General features: G+C 41.3%; 1 protein-coding gene across 5 annotated transcripts in view; it reads left to right on the top strand.

Annotated features, from left to right (window-relative positions):
• Positions 1-2,668: 2,668 nt before the first annotated feature.
• The window catches only part of IGF1 (insulin like growth factor 1), a 110,639-nt gene continuing 99,600 nt past the window's right edge, over positions 2,669-13,707 (top strand). The window contains exons 1-2 of one of the 5 annotated variants that reach the window (XM_072655747.1): positions 2,669-3,089; positions 8,870-9,026. In XM_072655747.1, the coding sequence (XP_072511848.1) occupies positions 3,027-3,089; positions 8,870-9,026 (220 nt within the window). In that variant the 5' untranslated portion in view covers positions 2,669-3,026. Of the gene's footprint in view, positions 3,090-4,804; positions 5,005-8,869; positions 9,027-13,707 lie in introns of those variants that run through there. The other 4 variants (XM_072655749.1, XM_072655748.1, XM_072655751.1 and 1 more) reach the window with 4 other exon arrangements.

The following is a 13,707-nucleotide window of genomic DNA, read 5'->3' as shown; positions in this document are numbered from 1 at the left end:
GTCCGAGGCCAGATTTGAACTCAAGGAGATGAAGCTTTCTGGTTCCAAGCCCAACACTCTGTGCACTAAGACACCCCTCAGCTGCCCTTAGAGTCACAAAGATCTGGATGGAATCCCAACTCAAGACATTTAGTAACTGAATGTCCCAGGGTGAGTTACAATTTCTCAGCACTCCCACAAACCTCCCTAACAGGAGTTTCTAAGCTTTTTTGTATCATATACTCCTTTGGAAGGTCAGTGGAGCCTATGGATCCCTTGTCTGAATAATGTCTTTAATGCAAAATAATAATAATAAATGCAGAGGAATACAAAGGAAACCAATTATAATGAATAACTATCCTCTAAAAAAAATTCACAGACCTCAGGTTAAGAATTCCAGTTGCATGACCATAGTTTACAAACCAAATGCCAATCTGTGTCTACAGAGGGAGGTTCCAGAGCAGGAGTTTCCCCTCATCAATGGCATCATAGTTCAAGGGATCATAGATTTGGAGCTAAGCAAGGACCTTTATTAAAGTCTCTCTAGCCCACCTGCCCACCCACCTTTTACAACTGAGAAAACTGAGGTCCAAGGACTTAAGTGATTTTCCTCAGGTGTGTCAGGTAGCAAATATCAAAAGTAGGATTTGAACCCAGGTCCTCTGACTCCAGGGGCAGCAGCTAGGTGGGAGGGTACATAGAATGCTGGGCCTGGTCTCAGGAAGACACATCTTCCTGAGTTTGAATCTGAATTCAGACACTTACTAGTTGTGTGACCCTGGGTAAATCACTTAACCCTGTTTGCCTCAGTTTCCTCATCTATAAAATGAGCTGGAGAAGGAAATGGCAAACCACTCCATTATCTCTGCCAGGACAACCCCAAATGGGGTCATAGAGAGTTAGACAAGACTGAAACAACTCAACAACAACAACCTCTAACTCCAGAGCTGGTGTGTCTTCCACTGTAATACACTGCCTCCTATTAGGAAAATGAGCTATGTTCGTACAGTACTATTCAATGACAGCTGATTCTTTCCCCAAAACCTAACAGAGGAGAGCTGTCACTCCTTCCATCTGGAATCATATTGTCAAACAGGATTACAGATTTCAATGTGCAAGGAACCTTAAGGGCTTTCTAGTTCACACACACACACACCCTCATTTTACAGATTAGGAAACTGATGCCCAGAACAGTGAAGAGACTTATCCAATGTTTTATATATATATATATATATATATATATATATATATATATATATATATATATATATATATATATATATATATATATGTAGCAGAGCTGGGATTTGAACTCAGATTCTTTGTCTCCCCAGACAGGGCTTTTTTACTGTACTAGACATGAACCCATCACTAAATTTGGAGAGGTCCAGTTTAGGGCTGCTGGAGGAATAATCCACAGCTTTAAAAGCCTTAGATTTCAAAAGGTGATAATTGCTATGGGGTCCATAACCACTCAGAAAGCATGAATCAACCCATTTTTCAAAACCTCCTGAGCTTCCCTTGGATGAAAGGTCCGTAAGCCAAAAATAAAGCCCACCTCTGGAACAGAATACCATTCCACAAGAGAGCCCCGAAGGCCAAACTAGCCCCCCAGTCGGTACAAAGCTATAACTTCAAACTCCAGACCATTCAAGGGTCCCTAGAAATCAATCAGACCCTACTCGACCAATTTCTAGGGAAAGATTCGAGTTCTTCTCTTGGTTTTTCCCACCTTGTTCCATAATCCCCCTCCTTTTATCTCCTCCGTCCCTACGGAGAAGGACAAATCGTGTCTATAAAATATCACAACCAGATTCTCAATGGCCAAGAGTGGGGATGCAAAGTATATATTATAAATAGAAAAACAGCTGGCTTTGGAGCACACCGCAAAACCACTAGCACACTGGAGGGATCTGCATGACATCATAACCCTGGAGAGGGTATTACTGGCCAGCTGGTGTTATTTCAGAATATACACAAATTGGAGGGGGCAAAAAAAAATCCCCAAAGAGGGTCAAGGTAGGCAAGGGGGAAGAAGGAGGGGGGAGAAATAATGAGCTCTCAGGTGCCCTCTCTGGGAGTAATCAGGCAGTCTACTAATTAGGAGAAGGAAGGAAAGAAGGAGAATTTTCGCTTTTCTTTCTTTCATTTTTCTTTGTGGCTGACTGTCCAGCCCAGCACCAGGATACCGGGCAAAGAGCAGGAGACAGTGACCTAAAGTAGGCCGTTTGCATCGCTGTATTCCCCTTATGTAGGTTCTAGGAAATGAGATCATTCCCCCTCACGTGGCTGCTGGGAGCTCACCGAGGTATTTGCTCCCGTGTGTTACAAGTGAGGGTTCACCGGGGGGCAGCCGCTGCTGGGGAGCCAGCTTCTTCTCCCCCTCTCTGGTCATTTCATGGTTAAACCTGGAAGGCTGCCCGCCTAGACAGAACCTTTTCTCTGCGCTAGGAGACAAAGGCACCCCGTGCTCCCCCCCTTTCTCCCTCCGTTCCCCCCCCCCCCCCCTTCTGCTGTTGAGAAGCCACTAAGGTGTACGGGCAAATGTGCTTCTCGGCCCCGGGAAGGGTTAATTATCAAACAACTCCTTGTTTTCTGTGGCAGCCCAAGGATTTTAATGTCTGCTAACCCTACCACTAACACACATTCTTTTCGGGGGGGGGGGGGGGGGGGGGGGGATGCTTCTGTGCTCTAGTTTTAAAATGCAAAGGTATGATGTTATTTGTCACCATGCCCAAAAAAGTCCTTACTTGATAACTTTGCCAGAAGAGGGAGAGAGAGAGAAGGCAAACGTTCCGCCAGCTGTTTCCTGTCTACAGTGTCTGTGTTTTGTAGATAAATGTGAGGATTTTCTCTAAATCCCTCTTCTGTTTGCTAAATCTCACTGTCACTGCTAAATTCAGAGCAGCTAGAGCCTGCGCAATGGAATAAAGTCCTCAAAATTGAAATGTGACATAGCTCTCGACAAATTCCCCATCTCTCTGGATTCCTCTTCTCCCATTATTACCGCTCACCAATTCATTTTCAGACTTTGCATTTCAGAAGCAATGGACAAATTCAACAGTCTTTCAACACAATTCTCTAAGTGCTGCCTTTGTGATTTCTTGAAGGTAAATCTTTCCTACTCTTTGCAAGCATGTGGGTATTTTATTTCACTTGAATATATTTTTCAATTTTTGGTATGTTGCATGCTCTCTGCCTGGGAGGGGGATTTACTTGTAAATTACATTGTTTGGGAGGGGAGATGTAATTTGCAAACTGCTGACTGTGCAATTTTGTTGAGGGGGGGTCTAGAAAATAGCTCTGGGGAATAAGTTGCATTTGCACGGAAGATAGTCGGGGATGAGGAGAACTGCTGCAGGTACTTGGACTGACTTCCACTTTTGCAAGCTTTCATGTATATCATTGCTGGAGATTCCTTTGCATCTTATCTATAGTCAGAGGCTGTGAACCCCCAGGGGGAACAGAAACTCCCAGCTGTTTTCTGCAGGTGCAGATGTTATCCTTTGAACCCTGGGGGCTTGTTTCGGCAACTTTGTCAGGACTGGGACTGTGATCCATGGCATATGTGTCCTGAGTGGCACCCAGGGGGTGATGTTATAACTTTTGCATTTTTATATTGGTGGCTAAACTCCTGGCATTGGCTATGTAGGCACTTACCTCCGACTTCAGCCATTCAAAGTTAGAGGGAAATTAAGTTGACTCTTTGAGAAATCAACCTTTGCGACTCTTGCTGACCTTGCATATTCCTATGGACGAGAGCAAATGTATACTGTATAAGGAAAGCGGAAATTACTCCGGCAGCTGCCTGTCCAACTTCTCCCTTCTGGGGAGGGCTTCTGGAGGCAAAAGTTTAGCTGTGGGGTTTCATAGCAGAGAGCTCTCTCTCCCCTTTGGGCTCGCTGGTGGCAGGTCTCGGAGTAGGTAAACCAGGCTTGCTGAGGATGCACTGACCTCTCTCTCGGCTCGTCTCCCCTGGCCCCGCTTCAAGTTTCCATTCCTGACACAATCAGAGCCTTGGAGACGGGTGTTTTTGCAATTTGCTAACACTTTTGTGCCGGGGACACCACCACCGCCAGCTCAATTCATAAATGGTAGCTGTTGCTTAAAGGCAACCTTCATTCACTGTTCTTTCAGTCATCCCACCGAGCGAGGGGGGATGGGGGGTCGGGGTCAGGAGGGAGGCTTCATTAGACAAATCAGGGACTTGGGCATTTCTGGGACCCATATGCCGAGGGCACTCGGTCCTGAACCCTGGAGGGAATTCATCGAATTTGACCCTGAGAACAGCAGTGTTATAAAAGACATGAAAAGCAACCAATTGTCTTTGTCTGGGTTCCTGTCCAACACACAGGCATGTGGCATGTGGCAGAGTCCACGTCATTACATCGTACCTACATGTTGGCGCAACTTTTGTCCTTTTGCAACCAACTTGCCAAGTCCTTCTGTTCTGCGTGCCGGGCACTTTTCAGAGATGGAAAAACCCATAGGGGGTCACTTCTTTCCCCTTACACCTAAATTGGGCAAATGACTTGGTTCCAACCTTAAAATGCAATTGAGTGAGCCAGCAGGGTCCTAAGTCTCTGCCCTCCACCTCACCCCCCCACTCCACTTGACTCCAAACATTTCCAAATAGTGGAGTCAGGAAAGAAGAGGTGGAAAAGGTAAACCAGGCGCTCTGGGCATTTGACTAACCTGCCGCAATCCTGTACTGCAATAATTGGAATGGAATGGGAATTGGTCTCTTTATTGGGAGTTGGGGGGGGGGGGGGAAGAACAGGACGGGGAAGAACCCACTGGAATTCCAGCTGAGTAGTGAGTCCAGGGTTTGAATGGACAAAAGGCCGTTTACCCAGTCCCCTGGTATACCTGCCCTGAGTGTCCAAATGTAACTAGATGCTTTCATAAACCCCACCCACAGAGCAGCACATGTTTCTTAAAGTCTTCAGCTTTCAATTCACATCAGCCACATAATACCCACCCTGACCTGCTGTAAAAGACCTGCAACCCAATTGTCACACCTCCGTGAGTATTTTCTTATGAATATTACCCTTCAATTTCCTTGGCCCCCTTGACTGGAGCCCAGACATCTTGAATCAATTGAGGGGCCATTTAATTAAAATTCAGATCAAAGAAGTTTTCTCTGTAGATTGGGTTCCTGAAGGATTGTAGAGGGAATGGTGTTTTTAGTTTAGATTTCTTTTTCTTTCCTCTCCTTTTTTTTTCTGTTTCTTTCTCTTTTCTTTTCTTATTTCTTTCATTTTTCTTTCTTCTTTTTGGTAAAATAAAGAAGCTACAGTAAATGGTGAACATATGGGTAGCCTTCTTTCAAACTTTTTACTCACAGGCAAGCTCTTTATTGTTTTCTTTTTTGGAACACTGTGTGGATAAATTTTCGGGTTCTCTCTGTGGGTGTACTGGACTGTTCCCTTGGCCTTCATTAAAGGAAAAACCACTAGAGGATCTGTCTTGTCCTAGGACTAAAGTGCTGATGTTTATCTTACAATGTAACCCAGCTGAAAACTTTGTAAAGCCCAAGTTGTTCAGTACTGGAGATTTATACTTATGACTTGCCTTAATGTTTCCTGGCTGAATGAGCTGTTAAAGACAAAAATTCTGACATATATATATATATATATATATATATATATATATATATATATATATATATATATATATATATATACACACACACACACATAGGTACATATATATACATATATATGTATGTGTACATATATATGTATGTGTATGTATGTGGTACAAATGTATATGATATATGTGTGTACATATGGTATATTGCATTTTATATATAAATGTATATTATATATATATCTCTCATATACACACATATCCTAGTGTTGAGTCCACTGAGGCTGTGTGGTGGACAATTTTTCCAATGTATTTTTTTTTAAGAAGTGAGGAATTAAAATCCAATTGTGATTACAGGTGCCTGATCTACCAACTCAAGATCTGGGGAGAATTGATTTGCATAAAATAAAGAGGGAAGAAGATGAAAAAAAGAGTTAAGTGGGGAAAAGAAATGAGTTAGAAATGATAGATTCTAGAAATGGTCATACCTAGACAGTGCTGTTTCTTTTAACATTTTTCAAGGGTACATGCTCTTTTTAAAAGAAAGTGCTGAAATCACATTGGGTTATGTTTGGGGTGCATTTGTTGGGGTTTCTATTGGAAATGTGGAAGAAAAACATTTTCAAGGAAGAAAATGGAAATTGGATGCTTTCTTGTTTCTTATAGCCTTGGTGGATTTGGATATGTGGGTGGTTTCCATTCAGAGGTGCCATCGAGAAAATGGAAGAAATGTTCAGCCTTCTCTTCTTCACCTCTTCCATTTCATGTTGGTTATTTATAATGCTTAGCTGTATATTTTACAAGCATTTGCTAAATATTTATGCTGTGTTAACGAGAGTCAAGGGTTTGGGTTCTTTGCCAAGAGCAGAAATAAAAAGTCTGGCCACAAATATGGAAATCTTAATTAAAATGACCTAGCAAACTTTGCAACTCATGTAAAGCTATTAAGTTGAGAGTTCGCAGAGTGCAAAGGCGGTGGTCAGGAAATAAATGATTGCGCCCAGGTCTTCGGAGGGGAAGGGTTGGATGAATCGCCATTGTGATGAGGTTCAGAGAAGCCTACTTCAGAATGATGGCTCCGTATTCTACCTGCCCTGGAGACATAATTCATTTTACCTACCGTCCCGGCAGAGTTTCCCTCTGATTTCACTGATGTTGGATACGACCAAGAAGGAAGTTATGCTTCTTAAATTTGAAGACTTTTTGAAAAGAGCCAAAACTTTGAGACATGAGTTGACACCATGGAAAACCAAATGATCATTTTCAAATTGGTTGTATTCTTTTTGAGAACAGACCTGGGTCTCGAGCCTTGGGGATCCATTTCCTGGCTGGTTTACTATTTTGTCTTTCTGTGACTGGCCAAGTCCCATCATTGGGTGGCGGGGGGGGGGGAGGGGGGGGGTCCTTCTGTTTATTTAGCTATAAAATGGATATGATGGCCTAACAGCCTCTGAGAGTAAAGGGAAAACTGTTGCAGAGGAAAGGGGGTAGGGATCCCCCAGAAACAAAAAAACTTTGAAATGTTTGGCAAGTTCCACATGCGCAGTAGGCAGTTACTAAATTGATTTGATTCCAATTGGATGAAATGGACTTTAGAATTCCAAAGCAGAAATTCATTTGGAGCAGCATGACATGGAGGGTAGAGATCTGATTTATGAGTCAGGGAAGCCTTGGATTCAAGTCCTTCCTCTGACACCTGCCAATCGTGTGACCTTGAACAAGTCATTCTATGTGTCTCAAGCAACCCCTTAACATTCAAAGCTTCAGAGCCCATGCTCCTTATGAGGAGCTAGTTTCTTCTGTCCATAAAATCAAAGGTTCACACCCAAAAGAAGTCTACCTGTAATGATCCAATGTAATTATGACTTCTGGTCCCTTTCCTCCCCCACCCCCAGTACCATCTTTCCCTGGTTGTGATAGCTGCCAGTATTTCACAGATAAGAAATCTGATTTAAAAAAAAAAAAACAGGAAAAATGTGGAGATTTATAACTTAACTGCAGGACCCTTAGTGATAGAGTAGATTCTTGGAATGGAATGAAATAGAATGAAATGTTCTAGTTAATCACACATTCTGGTTCATAGAGCGTTGTCATATATAGCAAACACAGACAACCAATTTTCAAAGCATGCTAATATAATTAAATGTACTTAAGACCAAATAGGACACAATGTGATCTTAGAAAGCACAGCACAGTAATCATTAAGAACTTTCCTGGTCCTTTCTGTGACCTTGGCAAGTCATTTAACCTCTAGAGTCCTTAGTTTCTTCATCTGTCATATGCAGGAGTTGAACTAGATGACCTCTCACCTATCTTCCAGCTCTAAAATAATCAATTATCACATAATCTTAGAGTTGGAAGCAGGGGTGGTCTGGTAAATGTTTAATGACCAGCTGGCTCTTCAGGAGGAAAATATACACAGGATATACTTTTAAGTATAACCTGCACTATTAACATTTTCTCTGTCCCTTTCTTAAGTGTAGACAAACGATGAACCAAGCCCAAATTTGCAGTGTTTCTGATTTCTGAGGTATAAAATTTAACAATCTGCTCTCACAAGCCAGTTTGAGTTGACTCCAGAACATGCCTGGTTGGAAGGGCTCCCAGAGACCATGTAGTTCAGCTAATGCAGGAACCCAAATCCCCTCTGTGAGATCATCAACAAGTAGGCATCCAGCATACCCCTGCTACCTCCCAAAGAAGCTCTTTCCCCAACTTCAACCTGGGCAAAATTGCCAATTAAAAGTGTCATTAGGATACCAGTTTACAGAGAGGACCAAATACATGAGCAGGGTTTGATAGAAGGAATGTTGACTCTGAAGTCAAAGGCTGTGAATTCAAATCCTGGAGTAGTAGGTGGCTCAGTGGATAGAGCACCAGCCCCGGAGTGGGGAAGACCTGGGTTCAACTCTGGCCTCAGACACTTGAGACTTACTAGCTCTTTGACCCTGAGCAAGCCACTTAACCCCAGTTGCTACACACACACACACACACACACCTAACAACAACAGCAAAAAACAAAAACAAAATCCTACTTGAGGTACTTACAGGACAAGTCACCCAAGTCTTTGGGCATCCCCACTTGGGGCCAAGTCTCTTAACTATAGGGAGCCTTGATTTTCCCCCAACTGTAACAGATGACTTCTGAAGAATTTTCTAGCTTGAGTTCTATTCTCTTATGTTCCTGCCTTGTCAAGCAAACTACCATATTTTCATGACTACCCCTCCTAGAATGTTGGGGATTTGGTCCCCTTATCCCAGATGGGGAAGTATGACAGTCTTTCTGCTTGTTTGGCAGGTGAAGATGCATACTGTGTCCTCCCTCCATCTCTTCTACCTGGCCTTGTGTTTGCTTACCTTGACCAGTTCAGCCACGGCGGGGCCGGAGACGCTCTGCGGAGCCGAGCTGGTGGACGCTCTTCAATTTGTTTGCGGAGAAAGAGGTTTCTACTTCAGTAAGTTACTGTCTCCCTGGTCCCTCAATTTTAGATCCTAAAGTCTGAAGTGTTTGCTTCTGTAGATTTTCTACTGCAAAGAGTGCATTTGCAAATGATTGAACCATAGGCACACCACTGACTGCTCTCCTAAGGCTCTGCGATTTCTTACCTTAAAGTAAGCATAATGTTTCAGAGGAGAGTTGACAAAGGAAGTCATCTAGGGATGAGATTTTCCTTCTTAATAATCTGCCTTTTCACTGCTCATGGTTCATCCTTCTCTCTACCTTTGAGGTAGCATGGTACAGTACAAGGAGCACTAGTTTGGGGTTAGAGGACTTCAGTTTAAATCCTGCCTCCTCTTTGAGTGTTGGTGAACCACTTGCTTATAGGTACCTCCGTTTCCTCATGTATAAAATGAAGGGGTTGACCCAGATAGCCTCTAAGGTCACTTCCAGCTCTACATCTGTGATCCTATAAGTCTCTTAACCTCCACCTCTCAGGTGACTGACTCACCTTTGAATAGAGAGAGATACAAGGTCCCTTCTAGTTTGGAATCTATGATCCCATGAGCTATGATATGAGATAGTTAGACAAGACGGCCCTTAAGCTGTGTGCATGTCTGAGTGTGTACAGAAGTACATATACTTGTTTTCAAAGTTTTCATACCTCTGGGCTAAATATAGCTTATTGTGGTACATTGAGAGTAATGCAAATTTTGGAGTCTGAAGACCTGGGTTCTAACTATGGCTCAGCTACTAATGACCTGCATTTGACTGTGGAGAAGTCACTTTCCACTACTCTAGCCCTCATTTTCTTCATCTGTAAAGTGAGGGCATTAATCTAGATAACCATTTCTGATCCAGGTCCAAATGATTTACCTTTTTGGAGGAAAATGGAAAAAGTCCACTGGTGGAAATTTACTACCACGTTACATGACTGATCAATGCTAAGGCCAATTAGAATGAAAGGACTAATCATGGTGACTAATACAATGTAGAGACAAAAGAAATACAAATTAAAATCAAAATTTGTTCTCTGTGAGAGCCAGTTTGTTATTTTAATAAGTAATTTTAATAAAAATGGCATTGACTTTGGAGAGCTGATGAACTATAAAGACTCATTCTCTGATTGCTGTCTCTACATGAAAGGGATTTCTTATGAAAAGGACCAGGTCATAGTAGGGCTATTTTTTTTTAAATGAGAGCTGGCTAAAAGCATGACATTTTAATGCTTCAGAGACTCTCAAGTCTTCCTTGATACAATATACATACATGAAATCTATGACATTCAAACAAACTTAACCCTTTGGATTCAACTATTCCATACCATAGGGTAGGGAAAGATCCCAGAACCAGATATTTCTCCTCACTAGATCTGTGGAATTTTAGACTTCCACTGGCCATTGACTGGGTCTTGTGATCCAAGCAATGAGAATCTGGCTCACATCATGTGTGAGTCATCCTGAAGGGTATGTATCATCAGAAGGCAGAAAAGTTTTCTCAGTTCCCCTCTCAGTTCTAAAGAATAGATTCTCATCTCTCCTCCTCTTCCCAGATCTTCTCTCTCCAGGAAACGAGAAGTCTGATTATCTGACCTGTCTACTGATTTGGGAGAGAGTCTTGTTTAAGAGAAAGGGCAGGGGAAGGATAGTTCTATGTACTCTTTGGTGCCTTCTACTGTCTTATGGAATGAATAGTTTGTCTATTTCCAGCCAATGATTGAATCCAGTGTGAATACTTTATTTTCTCAGAATAGATAATTTCTCTTAATTCTTTGAATTTCATATTGATAAATCCAGAATACAAATGAATTTTAAAGAAATTAATGTTGTTTTCAACATTGTGTGTTCGTCCTTCATTGGTGAAGAAGACCATGCCATCAGAGAAATAATGACATGACTTGCACTTGACTTTGTTTTGAGTGAGGGAGGGCTGTGCAGGTCACCAGCTTCACTTCTCCTCCAGAGCCATCTGAATCCAGTGACCTGATATTCATCAGGATGACTGGAGATGACCCAGAATGAGGCAATTGGGGTTAAGTGACTTGTCCAAGGTCACACAGCTAGTGAGTGTCAAGTGTCTGAGGTGAGATTTGAACTCAGGTCCTCCTGACTCCTGCACGGTTGCTCTTATCCACTGCACCACCCAGCTGCCCTGTTTTCAACATTCAAATTAAAATGAAGGGGATGACCTTCTGACATAAACATGATTTTGTAAAAATGTCTAATCCTTCTGTGAATCATTGTTCTTTGTTCAGTTTTCTGAATTTCAATGTCTCCCTCTTAGCCCAAAGTGGATTTTCGTTTTATTTCAGCCACCTACTCTTACTGTCACCATTAGCTTAACTGAATGACTACTCGGTCTCCACTTTGTTTGGACCAGTCAAAAAATATGACCAATGATAAGATATACCTCCATGTTCTAAGCATACTAGAGGTATGGAATGAGACTTTGTCAGATATGGCCAATGTGCTCATTTGTCTTAAAGGTTCTTCTTTATTAGAAAGGAGGGTTTAAAGTTGTCAGGAGAGGGGGAAACATTGGCAAATATTACTGATTTTTAAAAGAAAAACATCCATAGAACATTTTTTTAAAACTTCTAGAATCATAGATCTTGAAAGGACCTTAGAGGTTGTCTAGGAATTCAACCCCATCACTTTCCAAATGAAGGGGACCAAGTGATGTGAAGTCATAGAGTTGGTAAGTAACAGAGCTTGGATTCAAACTCAGGTCCTATGACTTCAAATTCAACAGGAGATGCACTGCACCATGCTGCCTTGATAACTATGATCATTCCAAAAAAATCATCCACTGGCTGGTCATTTGAACTGTAGAATGTAATATGGCATTCTCCAAGATTCCAAAGCATAGCCCATGGAAATGGAGCCATACATGTATGTGTATGATTTTTTTTAAAAAATAGGATGGAAAGCAGAAATTAGGTCTTAAGCCAGTTTATTATGATGGTATATATGCTTACCACCCCCTCCAGATAATCAAAATTCTTTAGCAATGATGATGGATTTCCACAAATTTCCTTGGGTTTTATTTGCAATACAAGGATCTACATGTTTTCTCCCTGGGGGTAGGGGGTGTGGATAAAGGTTGTAGCTGAAATCTAATTCAGTAAGTTCAAAGAATAAGAATTATGTGTAAAAAATCTTGATATATTGAATATGGCTTCTTGGGAGAAAAGTATTCTGTGAACTCAAGGGAATCTTCTATTCCTATTATCCTTGTTGCTTCATTTATTTGTGAATGGTATGTCTCTGCTGGTTTATAAAGTGGATTGATTTTATTTGGATTACTGGTCTGACACAAGATCCATATGGGGTCCTTTCTAATCTTCACGCTCAGAACAGGAAAATACTCCTCTTACTCCAAGTAGAACAAACTATTAAGATCACAGCCTCATTCTTTTCTATCAGATTCCTTCTCTAACCAAGTTCCATTGAATCTAGTATAATTTTCTTTTCCCTAGAATCCAAATTCAACTCAGAGTAGGCTCCCATTGAGATGTCCCCTGGTGAATTTCCCCCAAGATAAGCAAATGAGACAGATGCTCTCCTCACCAGAGGAATCTCAGTTTGAGAGATGTCAATAGAAATTTGCAACACTCCAGCTCTTCTCATTCTCACTGGGTTTCACTAGCAATATTTAAGGCTACCAAAATGTTTGGAAGTTAGTGGTGGTGGTTATTGTTTTATGACTAACTAAGATGTCAACTGATTCTAAATTAATTGGTTGCATTAGAGAAAGAGATTGATAATCTACCTTGCATCTCAGCCAGTTACTCTAATGGGTATTAACTGTCATCAATAAATTTTTATTGAGTTAACATTTTTGTCCTTTTGAAATTCAGAGTGAAAGGAGATTTCTGCCCTCAGGGTTTATATTCTTCAGAATGTCTTTTGGTATAGAAAATAGTTAGAGAATGACAGTCCTAGATTTCATCAGAAATTTGAAGTATATGAAAGCGCTTGGTAACAAAAAGCTATGAAAGTAGAAGCCATTATTATTATAAATCAGTTGTGTTCTCACTTTTCTCCCTCAGGAACATAGAGAAATTTCCCAACCTCTTATACATGTTAGATCATTAATCTATTCAAGTAATTAAATATTTTCTTACATCAAAGGATCACAGATTTAAAGCTGGAAGAGACCTTCAGAGACTTTATAGTCCAAACCCCTCATTTTAAGTATGAGGAAACTGACACAAGTGATTAGTAGGAATCAGGATTTGAAGATAGATCCTTTAACTCCTGACCCAGCACTCTTTCCACTATATCCTGCTGCCTCTCAAGGTTACCCATGGAATCTCAGAGCTTGGTTCAGGGTCAAGAAAAGCCTTCCTTACCAATAAAGTTGTCCCAAGGTGGAATAGGCTATCCGGGCAGTAATGAGTTCCCCATCCTTAGAAACTTTCAAGAAAAACCTAATGATAACTTATTAGAAATGAGGTTGAGGGAACTCTTGGGTAGGTACAAGTCAACCCAAATTACCTCAGAATTCTCATGCCTCATAGAAATCTCAAAGATCCTGTGATTTTTTTTCCCACATAAGCCACATTTCCATGACTTGATACTGAAAATATTTCACAGAACTTCCTTGCTTCATTGACATATTTTTAGTGAGAGTGGAAGACTTCATAATTAACCTGAGTTTCACAGATGTTTCATGAGACTGAATTCCAAATGAAG

This window comes from Notamacropus eugenii, chromosome 3 (assembly GCF_028372415.1).
Source record: "Notamacropus eugenii isolate mMacEug1 chromosome 3, mMacEug1.pri_v2, whole genome shotgun sequence".
NCBI lineage: Eukaryota > Metazoa > Chordata > Mammalia > Diprotodontia > Macropodidae > Notamacropus > Notamacropus eugenii.
Note: the sequence above shows the minus strand (reverse complement) of the source record. Positions and strands in the feature narration are given on the sequence as shown.